Below are 16,060 nucleotides of genomic sequence, written 5' to 3'. Positions count from 1 at the left end.
TATTAACAATTTAGACCTAAATATTTTCATAGAATAGAATAATTGATAAGTTTAAAATTATATTTTCAGTTACAACCGAAACTCCTTACTGGGTCTTAGCCACGGACTACTCATCATACGCCCTCGTTTATAGTTGTATCAATATAGATCAAGAATACCGACAAGGTAAAAAATTACAATGGATATTTGTTATAAAAGTGAACATTTAATAATATAATTTTCACACCTTATAACACGGTGATTCTAGTTTTCCACTTTTTAAATCATTTTGGTTTTTTATTGGATCTGTTTAGAAAAATTGGGTAGAGTCAAACCACCGACACGCATTGTATAAAATCAGTATTATTAATATATTCGAGTAAAATAAACAATTTAATTTACAAGTTACATCGTGGAAGCTCAGCAGAACGAAACAATTGCCTTCTAATGCAGTGGCGCCTATCAATAACGTCGTAAATACTGTACAAGTTTTGGAAGACAGATACTACGTTAACACAGACCAAAGCGATGCAGGATGTTTCTACCTTCCCGAACTTCAGCCTGGAGTGCCGGTTGTGTTCCCTGGACAATGTGACCAAAGTATACAGGCGGTACCTAACTTTAACATGACTATGGTAAGTTTAAACTACTGTTTTAGCAATTGTAAATATATGAATCTGATAACATCTGAACACATTATAAATTCGTACATTTACAGTTCCAAGAAGTATGGTATGAAATTGCGGCATATCCAAAAGATCAGCAAAGTGGTCAATGTATTAACCACAACTACTCCCTCAATACTACCAATATCCTAGATCTAGTCTCTTCAAATGTTCTCAACCAACTTCAGAATATGTCCAGCAGTAGAGTCACATTCGCCTCAGCTCAGGACTCTAGTGGAAAATTAAGCATCACTTTAAGCTCTGCAGGAGCCAGTAAGTTTTAAAAAGTTACATCATCTGATAGGATTCACACTGAGAAAATAAATATGCTTATATTAATGTAATTCCTTTTAAAGTAAGAAGCTTAAGGAAAACTTACTTAGAAAAATGCTGTAGATAAAACAAATTTTATGATGAATTATTAACATACATTAAATCGATTACTAATCCTTTGATATTTTCAGTTCCTGTAAATTACAACTTTATTGAAACCAATATAAATTTGTTATTTTGCAGATATCGTTATTCCGTTCTGGGTTTTAAGCACGAACTATAATTCCTACGCTCTCGCCTACAGTTGTGTTAACCTCAACCAGAATTCTAGAGCAGGTAAATATATAAAAGAATTTCATTATATTTACATTATTTGGGAATCATCCCAATTAACGTTGATACGTTTAGCCGTGTGAATTAATTTTAAATTTACAGTGATATTTAAAGGATATTTTTTTGTCTATGATTTACCTATGCATAAACTGCAGCCTAACTTTTTTAATTCAGTATACAGCTGGAAGCTCAGCAGATCCAAGGTACTATCATCAGCTGATAACGTCCTAATCAACAACAAGATTTCAGAAATTAACGTACTCGACAATAGATATTATGAAAACATTGACCAGTCTGATGCTGCATGCTTCTACTTGCCTGATGTCAGTCCAGGACAGCCCGTAATATTCCCAGGACAGTGTGATCCTAATATACCAGTTGTACAGAACTTTAATGCTGTTGCGGTAAGTTATGCTTCATTTTCTCTATCTCCAAATGTTTTCTCCAGTTTCTATCCAATTTTGGAGACGTTAGGTATCAAATAACCTCAATGACCGTTTAGTAAAATATAAAAACATGAGGAGCTTGGGGCCTTTGTCAATGATGGGTTGGGTATAGCTTTGGCTTTAATTTTGTTAGAGTGCGAAGTATAATTAACATTTATAGTTGTTTATTATTAAAAAAGTCCCAATGATATATTTTAAGACTTTTTATTCCTTTAACATAAACTACCAATTTTAATTATTTAATACAACAGTATACTGGTCGATGGCGTATGATCGAGACCTATCCATCTAATTTCCAAGACGTAACCGCCACTTGTTCCGACGCAACATACACTCTCTCAGGAGGCGTAGTAGATGTCGTCAACACGCAAGTCATCAATCAGACCCTCGATGTTATCAATGGAAATGCCACCCTTGCAAGTACTGACGGCAGTGCTAAGTTACTTGTTAACTTCCCCAATTGTAAGTTTTAAGTGTTCGACTTATTTTATGAATCGGATCCTAATTAAATATTAAGAGTAGTTGATTATAACTATTTCTAAGCCAAAATTTCATAACAATACTTTTACTTGTTTCGACCATTTTAAGTATATCTCATGTTTCTTTAAATTTTTTTCTATATCCCGCACATTGCAAAGTAGGCAGAGGGAACATGGAAAGACGTCCGTTCCCTTTAGATACTTCCGTTGCCCAGCGTTAACAGTTGAGGCGGTTGTGGCACAAACGTGCAACCGTAAATGTGAAAGGTTATGAGTTCGATTGTCAGGCTCATGGATAGATAGGGGGAAAAGGAGAAAAAAAACTTTTTAATTTTATTTTCCAATATTTTTTAGTATTCAAAGTATACTTATAAAATCTATCTTTAAAGTTGTTTAATTTTCTTTAATTAACGATTACTATGCCTAATTAGTCACCTCTGTAGCAACTTGTCTTAAAGGCTATATAAGTATTTTATTTTCAGCCCCCGCACCCTCTATCTATTGGGTTCTAAGCACAGACTATACTTCGTACGCTTTGGTCTACAGCTGTCGTAACATTGGCAGTACACAACGTCAAGGTAACTAATATAATTATAATATTTCTTAACCAACTTGTTAAAAAGATAGATAGCAAACTTTATTAATTATTAAGTTAGCGTTTTAGTGATATGTGCTTTACTGGGACAAAAAAGTACGATCGTGTTTAAAACTAAGTTACTATTACTTTCTTTGAATTAGCGATTAGGATTAAATTTACTTTAATCCAAATGGACAATCCTTAATTGTGTCGTTTCATCAGTCTTTATTAAGTATAAATATTTAAATTTACCGTATTTTCTTTTAGTAACCAGTTGGAAATTGAGTAAGACATCAGCACTAACTCCAAACGCAACCCAGAATATCAACCAAATAGTAAACAGTATTGATGTCCTCGACGATCGTTACTATTCAAGCATAGCGCAAACGGATCAAGCTTGCTTCTACTTCCCTGCACCTGATCCCGCCACTTCTGTTGTATTCCGAGGACAATGTGACCAAAATATTGCTGTCGTCTCCAACTTTAATGTATCAGCTGTAAGTATACATGTTACACACACTAGCATTATTTATTTTACTCTTACAAAATATATTTTTATATTAATAATATTTACCTCTATTTGTAGTACTTGGGTCAATGGTATGACATCTCCTCATATCCCACGCGCTTCCAACAAGGCACGTGTGGTAACGCCTACTACTCCCTCAACGGCGGCGTAGTTGACGTCTTTAACACTGAAGTCGTCAATCAGAGCTTGAGTACTATCAACGGAGTCGCACGCTTGGCAACTACTGATAACAGCGCCAAACTGATTGTCAGTTTCCCTGTCGCTGGCACCAACCGTAAGCCTACTGTCTATATTATTTTTAATGGAAAATTCTTAACAACAACTAATGAGAAATATGTTTTTGAGATTGTTTTTGATATTATAAAGTTATTTATTAAATATTTTTAATAATAAATAACTATGTAACTCAAAATATTTTTTGCAGTTACAACTGAAACTCCTTACTGGGTGTTGGCAACCGATTATTCATCGTACGCCCTCGTATATAGTTGCATTAACATCGATCAAGAACATCGACAAGGTAAAAATTTGGACAATTATTCGAATATCACGAATGAAATACTCTTTTGAAATATATTTGCTTTCTATTTATGTTTGATTAACCATGACAAATGGGTATTTCCACTCATCGTATTAAACAGAAAATTATTGACGGAGAGCGTAGACTAGAGATAAAAAATATATAGTTATCTCTTATTCATCATCTTCCTTCATATAACAGGTTAAGAAGAGAAACAAGTGTCAAGATGAGCGTATCGAGTGATAGAACTCAACGCGCGGCCGTTTTCTGACCAGAGCGAAGAAACGAAAATAATTTATTTACCTGAATCAGGATCGAAACCACAACCATCGAATTTACAGGAAGACGCGAGCCCTCTGCGCTACGACGACCTGTATGGCATACGATTATTAGTTAATAAGAATAAATAATAATAGCAACAATGATTAATCTTATTATATGAACTAACATATTCTTCCACAGTTACATCTTGGAAGCTCAGCAGATCAAAACAATTAGCTTCAACTGCGCTGGCGCCTATCAATAACATAATAAATAATGTACAAGTTTTGGAAGACAGATACTATGTTAATACAGACCAAAGCGATGCAGGATGTTTCTACCTTCCTGAACCTCAGCCTGGAGTGCCAGTTGTGTTCCCTGGACAATGTGACCAAAGTATACAGGCGGTATCTAACTTCAACATGACAGCTGTAAGTTTGGACACAAATATGTGTAACATATTCGTTTTTACATAATATAAAATGAAATAGCTTCTTTACGATGTATTTTTATCCGTAGAAAGATAAGAGCAATAGTTAGGAAAGCTAAATTAATTAAATAATGAAATAATTTTAAACATAAAATCTAATTAAAAATAATAAAATTTCTATTTAACACATTTACAGTTCCAAGGAATTTGGCATGAAATTGCAGCATATCCAAAAGATCAGCAAACTGGCCAATGTATTAACCACGACTACTCCCTTAACACAACCACTATCTTGGATCTTGTCTCTTCAAACGTTTTCAACCAACTTCAGAATATCTCCAGCAGTAGAGTCACATTCGCCTCAGCTCAGGACTCTAGTGGAAAATTGAGCATCACGTTAAGTTCTTCAAGTAAGACTCAAAAATTATAGCTTAATATTATATAAGAAATAAAATAAGAAGTGTATTTCTGCTAGCAGCTTAGCATCTTTAAAACAATATCATTTATAACAATTTAATTCCTTTTTTTTGGAAAACGCCTAATGACTATAAATTTATAGGTAACCTTGAAGAACTTACATTAAATATTTGCTATAGTTAGATTTTTACTATACATTAAAATAGACAATAAATAATTGACATTTTCAGGCCATAAACATTATAATTTTTATAATTACAAGAATAATTTTATTAATTTGCAGATATCGTTATTCCATTCTGGATTTTAAGCACGGACTATACCGACTACGCTCTCGCCTACAGTTGTGTTAACCGCGATCAAAACTCTAGAGCAGGTAAAATACAATGAAATCTAAAAAATCCTAATTATATTTTTTAAAAAGGTTATATAGGCATTAGAAAATGCTGTAAACCTATTTAAGCTTATAAGATGACGGGGAGACGGGTGATAGGTGACGGTAGACTGGTGACAAATAGTGGCTAATGGACGTCAGAGGACTTGTGATGAATTGATGAATTGAAGGATCTCTTATTTACTCCTTCAAAATGATTTTTATCATTTCCCAAACATTTTCTAAACGTTTTCCTTATAAAAAAAAGTGGGGATCGTGTTAGTGATTTATAAAAATAGTGAATAAATGAGTGAATTTGGCGAGCGAAACCAAACTGAATGTGGAACTTCTCTTCCTTGACTAGAATTCTATTTAAGGACTCGATATTTTTAATTTATTGTATTCATAAATTATAGCACATTTTTTTAAACTTCTAGTATACAGCTGGAAGCTGAGCAGATCGAAACAACTATCTCCAGCTGGTAACAACGTAATCAACAACAAGATAACAGAAATTAACGTACTAGACAATAAATATTATGAAAACATTAACCAATCCGATGCTGCATGCTTCTTCTTGCCGGACGTGAGTCCAGGACAGCCAGTACTGTTCCCAGGACAGTGTGATGCTAATATACCAGTTGTACAGAACTTTAACGCTGTTGCGGTAAGTAAAGCTTTAATTATGCTTATTTTTTTATATATACATAAATATCTTCAAATGATACGAATACGAATACTACTTTTACTTCATCTCCTGTCAACTTCGCCTTGCATGTCTTCTAGAAGTTTCTTATTATTTATTTATAAAAAGTCATTTAATTCCATCAATATCAAAAAACCCAATTTCAAATGCTTATAATAGCTGAAATAGTGCAGATTTCCATATATCTAAAGTATATTTTAAGAAATGCATCTAAAATCTTTCTCTTGTAACATATATTGTTATTACTGTTACTAAATAACTTCAAATAAGATGTAAAAAAAATTTTTTAATAGGATCTTCTAGATATATTAAATAATATATCTACATATTAGAATATACTTACCTAATAAGAATATTTGTCTAACATAACAGTATTCTGGACGATGGCGTATGATCGAAAGCTACGCATCAGATTTCCAAAACGCCAATGCCAGTTGTTCCGACGCAACATACACTCTCTCCGGAGGCGTCGTGGACGTCGTCAACACGCAAGTAATCAACCAAACCCTCGATGTTATCAATGGGAACGCAACCCTTGCAACTACTGATGGAAGTGCCAAGTTACTAGTCAACTTCCCCAATTGTAAGACTTTTTTCTAAATTATATTATATAGATAGATTTTCTAATTGTAAAATTTTCATATTAAACTTTATCTATCTTTTCAAGCTGAAGAAAGGAATTCTTCAGTTTGAAAGTTACGAAAAATATGTATTTAATTCTAATTCTATTCGCATGAAAAAAAAATCTTTTTACACTGGTATTTTATATTCCTTCCAGCTCCCGGACCCTCTGACTACTGGGTGCTAAGCACAGACTATACTTCTTACGCGTTGGTCTACAGTTGCCGTAACGTTGGCAGTACACAACGTCGAGGTAAGTGATATTTAATGATGATTGTGGTTGTGAATGAATATCAATGAATAAACATAAATGATTTCCCTTGAGGCAAAGCGGCGTTGAATTCCGCCACTTGACCAGCAAGGCTTCCATTATTCGGAGGAAACTGACAAAGAGAGTGTCTTAACATTAGGTTCCCTCTGCCTTCCCAGCTGGATGCGGGATACAGCGTGAAGCAGATTTTTTTTTTTTGTAGCTTTCCACAAGACAAGAAATTTTATATTATTTTATATTAAAAATATTTTCGTTTCACCGACCTAGATAAAAGGTGGTGTTATATTCCGCATTCCACCAAATATGATTCTATGTGCTTACATAGAATCATATTTGGTGAATATATATTTGGTGATAAGCAGAAAATGAAATGACTTCATTACGTTCTCTCACAACACAAAAGCAATAATGAGACTGAGAAAGATTGGGAATAATGCCATTTTTAATGGTTTTTTATCAATAAAAATATTTAAATATGATTATTTTGTCTAATTCAAGTATACACATGGAAGCTGAGTCGGACAAGAGAACTGCCCGTCAACGCGACAACTGAAATCAACCGCGTCATCAACTCCATAAATGTTCTCGACCAACGGTACTACTCCAGTATAGAACATTCTGAGAGAGCCTGCTTCTACTATCCTGAAGCGGATGGCAGCCCTGTAGTGTTTAGAGGACAGTGCGATGTGAACATCCCTGTTGTTACGAATTTCAATGCAACAGCTGTGAGTATAACATAATTATTATCATGTATATTATCCCCAAATCATGTGAATTACATATATTTTGGAGTAAAACTAAAATCTGAGTATAAAGAACTATTAATTCAATCAAAATTTAAAGTTGAACTCGCAATTATCCACGATAACTAGATATGCACTTAACTATTATTTTTTTTTTATTATCTTTGTAATTCTTAAATTATTTTAGTTTGCTTAACCGCCGTCTTCACCGCCAAAACAATATTTTTTGAAATGCACGTTGTATCCCGCATATAGCGGGGTAGACAAATGGAAACTGAGAACCATATTCTTCTCTTTCGTATCGGATCACATTAGGCATTGCGTGTTGAGTGGCGGAACTTAACACCGCTCTTATCCTCTTTACCAGAGCGAGGAAATGAAAATATTAAATAATTCATTTCCTCGAGTGGGAATCGAACCCACAACCTGCAGCGTTTAAGTAAAAAAAACAATAATGTATTCATCCGTCAGTCCTCAAATAATTAAACTAATTCCACTTTCTTCTAATTTTCATATCCAGTACATGAACACCTGGTATGATATAGAGAGCTATCCAGTACGGTTCCAAGACGGCACGTGCCCCACAGCCACCTACACCCTAGGATCAGTGGTGGACGTCTACAACACCCAAGTTGTGGGACAACAGTTGGACACTATAAATGGAGTAGCTGTCTTCGCAGGAAATGCTAGTGAAGCTAAACTGAATGTCTCGTTCCCAATCGCTGGTACTGAATGTAAGTTAAAAAAATTAAATCATTTTCACTGTGTATCCCATACACAGCAGGATAGGCAATGGACTGGTGTTGAGTCACTCCGCTCCACGCTTTGGCACAATACGTGTTAAGTGGCGGATTTCAACGCCGCTCGCCGCTCTTTGCCAGAACGAAAAAATTAAAATATAAATGAAAATAAATATATCGAAACCACCACCGGCTTCAATAATTTCATATAAATTAACGCTATGCCTAATATTTCCAGTGACAACAAGCTCACCATACTGGGTTCTGTCCACCGATTACGTGAACTACGCACTTGTGTACTCTTGCAGTAATATCGACGAAGAATATTATAGAAGTAAGTATTTTATTAGAAATATATAATATATTTGTGTGTGTAAATAGAGATATTTGCTTTATCAATTATTTGTTAAATTATTCATTTTTTTAAGTTAAATGGAAATCTTTAGGAATTTAACAAAAGCGATTGCTTAAAATCCTTTCACAAATATAGATATTATTTATCTACATATATTGTTTTATATCATATATTTTTTCTCTCAAACAGTCGGAAGCTGGAAACTCAGCAGGCAGAGATCCCTTGCTCCGGCCGCAGCAACCACTATCAATAACGTGATGAACTCTGTCCCAGTCCTTCGCCAGGACTATTACGTTCAAAGAGGTCATAGCGATGAGAACTGCTTCTACTATCCTAATAATAACGGCGGTCCTGTCATACAAAACGGACAGTGCGATTTTAATAGCTTATCCGTTGTCAACAACTTCAACGCTAGTTTGGTTAGTTTTTAAATTTTAATTTATTTACTATTCGTTTCTTTCTTACTCGAAAGGTTGTTAGAAGCTGCTGTACATCCGGGAGGATTATTATATTTAAAATTCATGTTTTTGTTTGGTCCTGCTGTCCTAAATCAAGGTTTCTAAAATAAGCGGAAATTACACAGCACTTATTGAGTGCCTGGAGCTTCAAAATATTTCTCATTTTAATAAAAAAAATCTATTCAATGGCAAAATCCCCTGTTATATTATTTTATTTCTCACTAATGTCTTTCAGTTCTCCGGCCCGTGGTACGAAATCTCTCGCTACCCCTCTGAGCTACAGGAAGGAGAATGTGTTTCCTCACAATTCGAAGTCAATAATCAACAATTGATGATGAGCAAAAACATTGTATTTAATGAAAGGCAGATCACTTTAGTCGGTCCTGCCACACCCGTTGCAACGGGACAAGGAATATTAAATGTCAATCTAACTGGACAAGGAGGTATGACAAATAATAATATGTATTGGATATTATATATATATTAAATATATATAGATGTTATATATTGGATATTCTTAGGATTGTAAACAAAAAACTGATTTAAAGTGCAAATTTAGAGAATTTATTCAGAATTCTGAATAAACTTTGATTGAGGAGGTACCTAGTTACAGGTGGTGGTGGGTGAATTATTTGAAAATATGATATCTTTTTAATACTATTCTATTATCTGAAAAAAAAAAACAAAAAGTGTATGTAGAGAGCACAGACTCACCTTCCTAGAATTCAAGACGTTACGTGTTGAGTAGCGGAACTTACGTGGTTTTCTTTTGCAGTGAACTTTGCGACCACTTTCTACGTTTTGGATGTTGACTACAATGATTTTGCCTTGCTGTATAGTTGCGTCAACTACAATAGTTCATCTAAACAAGGTAAGAAACAGTTACATTAACTTAATATTTACAAATTAAATGCAAATAATCCAATCAAATATTTAACCTCTTCTGTCACCTTCTCTCCTTAATTATGGCCAAATATTTATATATTTTAAGAAAAAATATTTTTCTACACAGTATACAGTTGGAAACTAAGCAGATCTCAACAGGGACTATCGGCAAATGCTGAGAATCGTATCGTAGACGTGGTGAATAGAACACGAGACCTGTTCCAAGGCTACTATGAAGTAACCGACCAAAATACCACTGGCTGTTTCCACTACCCTGAATATACGGAGTTACCTGCTCAGATAGAACTGATTGGTCCTTGTGATGAAAGTATTAGGGCTAAAGCCAACTTTAGCGTTCAGGATGTAAGTAGATATTTTCTGGTTTTTAAATGACGTTGAGTTTCATATGATGTAATAGCGATTAAATTTTATGGTATCAAGGTAAAATGGTAGCACAAGAAGATATTTGAACTTTATTCTAGGTATGATTCCCTTCCTGCCATAATTTTTGTTTTATTTAATTTCTAGTTATTCGGATTGATCCAAACATAAATTATCCTATCAAGCTTAAAACTACAAAATAGAAAACATATTTTTTTTATAATCTATATTTTTTTTATTATTGCCATTTTTCCTCTACATGCCAGCGCGTGAATGAACGATTGTTGGTTCGATTCCCACTCGGAGAATTGAATTATTTATATTTCTTCGCTCTGGTACACTCAACACGCAAAGTCTCAAAAATTGGACAGAAAATGAGAACTGGGCATTTTGCCTACATCCCTTAGCTTTTTTCTACGTATTTTATTAAATGTTTCAGTATCCCCTATTATGTAAAGTAATAAATTTATTCTTATAAAATAATAAAAAAATCACACTTAGCGAACTCCAAACAAAAAAAATACTAATAACATCAATATATTTTCAGTATCTCGGCAAATGGTATGAAATCGCCAGCTACCCACAACCATTCCAATCTGGCCAATGTCCACGCGCCCAGTACAGCACCTCAAACGCTAGCAGTAGCGTCACCGTACTCAACACACAAGTGATTAACCGAGAGCTTGACGTGCAATACGCCACTGCTGTAGTCGCGTCTAATGATGGCAGCGGAGTTTTAGAAGTTACGTTCGTTTTGCAGAATGGAGGTTAGTTGTTTTGTAAATTGTATATAACTGACTCTAGTGGCGAGTGTTGTAAGTTCGATTTCCACTTGAGGCAATTAATTATTTTCATTTCTTCGCTCCACTGAACACGCACTTAGCGTGTTAACACTACGTTGCCGAAGATAGAAGAAATTTTATGCTTATAAATATGAGGTGTATTAATATTATTATTTTTTTTCAGTTACGAACGTCGTCAAGTATTATGTGCTTGAAACAGACTACACAAGCTTCTCGCTAGTCTACAGTTGTAGAAACCTTCCCAGTGGAAAAAGGCTAGGTAAAGTTAATTAATATAATATATAAAAATCTTCTTTTTTTGGTTTAGAAAATACTTGTTAAAAGTAGATACCCAGTAAGGACATAGCAAATCATTTTTTTTTTTAATTTTACACCTTTATTTTTACTGTATATTTTAATTAATCAAACTCAAATAATATTATTAAAAAAACATAAATATAATTATATTACTAATACCGTAAAAACATTCCTAATCATATATTTCGTTAACAAAATCACAGTAAGCAGCTGGAAGCTATCACGTAACACAACGCTGTCGCCCCAAGCGGTCCCCATCATCGACTCCATCATATCAAATACTCAAGGTCTCAACGAAAGGTTCTACAGACCAGCAAATCAAAGTAGCGAAGCTTGCTTTTACGTACCAGAGGTTAATAAGAACGAATCGCCAAGATTTAGAGGACAATGTGATAATATTCAGAGCGTGCAAGGTTTTGATGCTCAAAGGGTAGGTACAATTAAATTGAATGTAAATGAAAAACTTATATACTGAGAGAAAAAGAAAAATTCTATCTTAATTTTCCTCTACATTCTAGAAATTGTTATTTTTTTTGTCTCGTGCTTAGTACTTTCTAGCTATAATATTTTGGTCTCTGAGTCACTCAGAAAAAAATAGTTTATATATATTGTCATTTTAATAGAACTAAATATTTACTTAAATTTCCAGTTCCTAGGCTGGTGGCACGAAATAGAAAGCTATCCGAGCAACGAAAACAGGGGGACCTGTATAAGCTCCGAATATTCTCAAGTTGGCAACAGTTTCCAAGTCATTGATACAAATGTGTTTGGACTCTCAGCTCGTGTTAACAGAAGTAATGTTGTTATTAGCAACAATGGAAGATTAAGTAGAACTGTAAATGGACAGAGTGTGGGTGAGTATTTACAAACATAACTACTTACCAGTGGCGTAGCTAGGGGGTGCGAGCGGGGCGGTCGCACCGGGCATCAAAAGGAAAAGGGGCATCAAAGTCGACGATCAGTTTGTTTTTTCTTTGTTTTTATTTATTTATTTATTTATTTATTTATTTTAAGTTGGGAAACAAACAGCATTTTTTTAGACCTTAGACTATTTTAAAGGGTATCAAGTCCTCTAAGCCGCACCGGGCATCAAAAGGAAAGGGGCATCAAAGTCGACGATCACTTTGTTTTTTTTTTTAGAACTCATCAACAGGAGAGGGGCATGAAAGTCGACGATCACTTTGTTTTTTTTTAGAACTCATCAACAGGAAAAGGGCATCAAGTTCCCCAAGCCGCACCGGGCAGCAAATACCCTAGCTACGCCACTGCTACTTACTTTCTATATAGTACGATCGACGAGTTTTGGCTGCTCTGAAGTTACGCTTTCGGAACATTTGCGCATTTTTCATACATCACCTAAAATCAAACTTGCGCCGTCATCTACAGCAAAGTTCAGGGCAAATACGTTAAAGTGTTATTATACAAATATTAAAAATCTTTTATAATAAGTTCATCGTAAAAGAAACTTTTTTTATATAAATAATCAGGCAATTTTTTTAAACTTATAATTTCCAGTTTTAAATAGAACAATTATTTTTTTCCAGATGTATGGGTCTTGGCAACTGATTACGATAACTATGCACTTCTCTACTCGTGTGAAAATATTGACTCTAATTATAAACGAGGTAAGTTTCCATATCATTTTCTGATATTTTTATAATTTTTACTTTTCTACTGTGGATAGAAGAATGGATAATATTTACCACTAATAGTTCTATTATTAATTTAAAAACCCCGCCTATACAAATAAAGATATATCTTAGTTATTAAATTCTTAAACTTAAACTATTTATATTCCTTAAAAATATTTTTTCAAAAGAAAATTTATCATTTTTTCTAATCTAATGTCGTAGAACTGGGTGAAGTATTATATTAATTGACATAAATAATATTATAGTTTGGAGCGCGAAGTACAGCAAAACTCGGGGACTAAACGAAAACGCACAAAACGCAATAGCCACTGCAATCCAGAGAGAAGAGACTTTAGAGCCGCAGTTCTTCCAAAACGTGAACCAGTCTGATGTAGCATGTTTCCACTATCCCGAACCTACAGGAAATCCGGTCATCTTACCTGGAAGCTGTGATCCAAATATACCTGTCGTTTCGAATTTCAGCGTAGTTAATGTGAGTTTAGATATTAAAATGTCACATATCTTACCTCTTTATTTTAAACTAGTAGCTTCACCAACTTGCACTAAATATGATATGTATTTATTGTACAATGTAAGGTAAGGTTAAAAAGGAGCTTTTAAAATATTTTTATTTTTTGTATGTATGTTGAAATAACATAAGAATACATATAAAAATAATTAAAAAAAAAAAACAATTTAAAAATTACTCAATCTAGAGCAACATTTACATATAAGTACCTATTTCATTGCAGTACTCTGGCGTTTGGTACCAAATCGAGAAATACCCTCAAATCCATGAAAATGGTTCTTGCGTGGGCGCCAGGTATACCTTCAACGAGAATACTAATGTCGTAGACGTTTTGAACTGGCAAGTCATTGATGGCGTCCTCGACAGCGTACCAGGAAATGCCACTCTTATTTCTGATGATGGTAGCGCTAAGCTTCTTGTTAATCTACCAATACGATTTACTGATGGTAAGTGTATTTGTATAGATATAGATTTTGATAGAATTGACAAACATTAAAACAACCTATAACTAAGAAACTTCATTTAATTATTTATTAAACATATAACAATTTTGATGTAAATAAAAAAAATATAAGTACTCAACAAACAAATCATTGTTAGAATCATCTAAAGTTGCTAAAACATGAAAATAACATCTAGTTTCAATAGTTTCTCTCTGTTTACTCAAAAATAAACGCATAAATTATTATAATTTTAAATTTTCTAGATCCCGAACCCCAAATGGTGTCAATGGAGTTATATGTCCTCGCCACCGACTATTTGTCGTATTCATTAGCATACAGCTGTGTCAACGTCGGTCCTTACAGACGCTCAGGTACGTTTACTTTAAAATAGTGATATCTTTATTAAACTATAGAATAAAAAAACAAAATTCCACATTTATTACTCTGTTCATTTGAAAAAAATTGGAAAATATAAAAATGATTTAGATAAAACTTTCGTTACAGTTTCACTTGGTGTGAAATCTGAGTAAGAGTATAACTTAAGCGATTTGGGTATGATATAACTAATGTTTCGTTTGGACAAATTTGAATGAAATTTGACTATTTGAAAATATACATTTAAATAAATATTTCATTTCTTCGACTGGGGATCGAACCCACGACCAGTTGCGTTTACAGTGTCACTTTGTGCCCTGCTTACCGCAATTTACATTTGTCGTCGATCGCAATAGTGTTGTGCCTACCCTTAACGATGTGTCGATATATTACATACTTATTTTTTTTGAAGTGTTATGTCATTATAATTTTTTTTTTATTACAGAATTAAAATTTATTTGTTTTTTACAGTTGGAGTTTGGAAATTAAGTCGCACGCGTACACTTCTCCCTCAGGGAGCTGAAGTCATAAACTCTCTCATCGAAACAAGACAAGAACTTGATCAATCCTACTTCTTAAGCGTAGAACAAAATGTCGACTGCGACGAGCCATCCAGCGCTATTTTAGTTAAAAGCAGTATTATTATTATGATTTTATGCAGTATTTTACACTTATTATAGTATATTATTCGAAATACATGACAAAAAATTGTATATTTTTAATTTGTTCATAGTTTTTTAGGATAGATTGCATTTTGTTTTTACTACAAATTTAGTATTATAGTATAAGAATTTATAATTTATTCACTAAGATCAATAAAAAATAAAACTAGTACTATTTTTACATAATTGTATCTGGAGAATTTATTTTAATACAAATATAGGTTTAACTAGAAAGCAGGCTAACAAGAATATGAAATTATAATTGTTAAATAAATGCTCAATGATTAATTTTAGTAGACTGTCACATGTGTCACAATAAAGAATTAATTTAAATAAATTATTTCAGAGTACCGACAATTTTTTTATTTCTTTAATGATTACCTTTCCCGCTTATGATATGTTTAAAAAATACTGTCTGTCTTAGTAAATAATTGGATTTAAAACACAGATTACAAGTCTCTTTTTCGGTATTCGTATTTCGATTGACAGTATGCTGTTGGCGTTACTGGCCTCTGCAGCGTCACAGGGCTTTGGGAGGCCGAGCTAGGTTTGGTTACCGTGTAAGGTATTAACAATGAGAACACAGAGTCGCAAGGGCGTTTCCTGTGAGACCCGGACCGATTTGCGTACACCGATGGTAGTGGAGGGCTATTGGCGGAATAATAAAGATAAATTCCCAAGGTATAAGTTTAAAGCTAATTTGTGCGTGGAAGAAGTAAATGTGAAAGGTATAACGGAGAAAGCTCTTTATAATTTATTAAAAGATCTTGGCCTGAGATTGTGATCAATTGTAATATCTAGAATGTTCTTCGAAAAAGGCACTAGTAGATTAATTTTGAAATTGGTTAGTTGGTTAGGTAGAAGCGGGCATTTAAGTT

General features: G+C 33.7%; 1 protein-coding gene across 1 annotated transcript in view; it reads left to right on the top strand.

Moving 5' to 3' along the window:
• LOC146536984 (uncharacterized) overlaps nt 1–15,200 on the top strand; it is a 41,124-nt gene extending 25,924 nt beyond the window's left edge. Inside the window, exons 27-58 of the mRNA XM_085189145.1 lie at nt 70–165; nt 385–614; nt 698–917; nt 1,161–1,253; nt 1,425–1,654; nt 1,948–2,158; nt 2,658–2,753; nt 3,020–3,249; nt 3,339–3,555; nt 3,706–3,801; nt 4,264–4,493; nt 4,689–4,902; nt 5,193–5,285; nt 5,720–5,949; nt 6,361–6,571; nt 6,767–6,862; nt 7,379–7,605; nt 8,144–8,357; nt 8,602–8,697; nt 8,908–9,137; nt 9,412–9,619; nt 9,952–10,047; nt 10,189–10,424; nt 10,990–11,209; nt 11,409–11,504; nt 11,746–11,972; nt 12,192–12,396; nt 13,087–13,167; nt 13,440–13,666; nt 13,926–14,148; nt 14,409–14,516; nt 14,992–15,200. Of these exons, the coding sequence (XP_085045271.1) occupies nt 70–165; nt 385–614; nt 698–917; nt 1,161–1,253; nt 1,425–1,654; nt 1,948–2,158; nt 2,658–2,753; nt 3,020–3,249; nt 3,339–3,555; nt 3,706–3,801; nt 4,264–4,493; nt 4,689–4,902; nt 5,193–5,285; nt 5,720–5,949; nt 6,361–6,571; nt 6,767–6,862; nt 7,379–7,605; nt 8,144–8,357; nt 8,602–8,697; nt 8,908–9,137; nt 9,412–9,619; nt 9,952–10,047; nt 10,189–10,424; nt 10,990–11,209; nt 11,409–11,504; nt 11,746–11,972; nt 12,192–12,396; nt 13,087–13,167; nt 13,440–13,666; nt 13,926–14,148; nt 14,409–14,516; nt 14,992–15,200 (5,696 nt within the window). The remainder of the gene's footprint in view (nt 1–69; nt 166–384; nt 615–697; nt 918–1,160; nt 1,254–1,424; nt 1,655–1,947; nt 2,159–2,657; nt 2,754–3,019; nt 3,250–3,338; nt 3,556–3,705; nt 3,802–4,263; nt 4,494–4,688; nt 4,903–5,192; nt 5,286–5,719; nt 5,950–6,360; nt 6,572–6,766; nt 6,863–7,378; nt 7,606–8,143; nt 8,358–8,601; nt 8,698–8,907; nt 9,138–9,411; nt 9,620–9,951; nt 10,048–10,188; nt 10,425–10,989; nt 11,210–11,408; nt 11,505–11,745; nt 11,973–12,191; nt 12,397–13,086; nt 13,168–13,439; nt 13,667–13,925; nt 14,149–14,408; nt 14,517–14,991) is intronic.
• Nucleotides 15,201–16,060: the final 860 nt, after the last annotated feature.

This window comes from Heliconius melpomene, chromosome 8, assembly GCF_056956725.1.
Source record: "Heliconius melpomene rosina isolate 202511_hmr_F chromosome 8, ASM5695672v1, whole genome shotgun sequence".
Taxonomy (NCBI): Eukaryota; Metazoa; Arthropoda; class Insecta; order Lepidoptera; family Nymphalidae; genus Heliconius; species Heliconius melpomene.
This window is presented reverse-complemented; position numbering and strand designations above follow the sequence as displayed.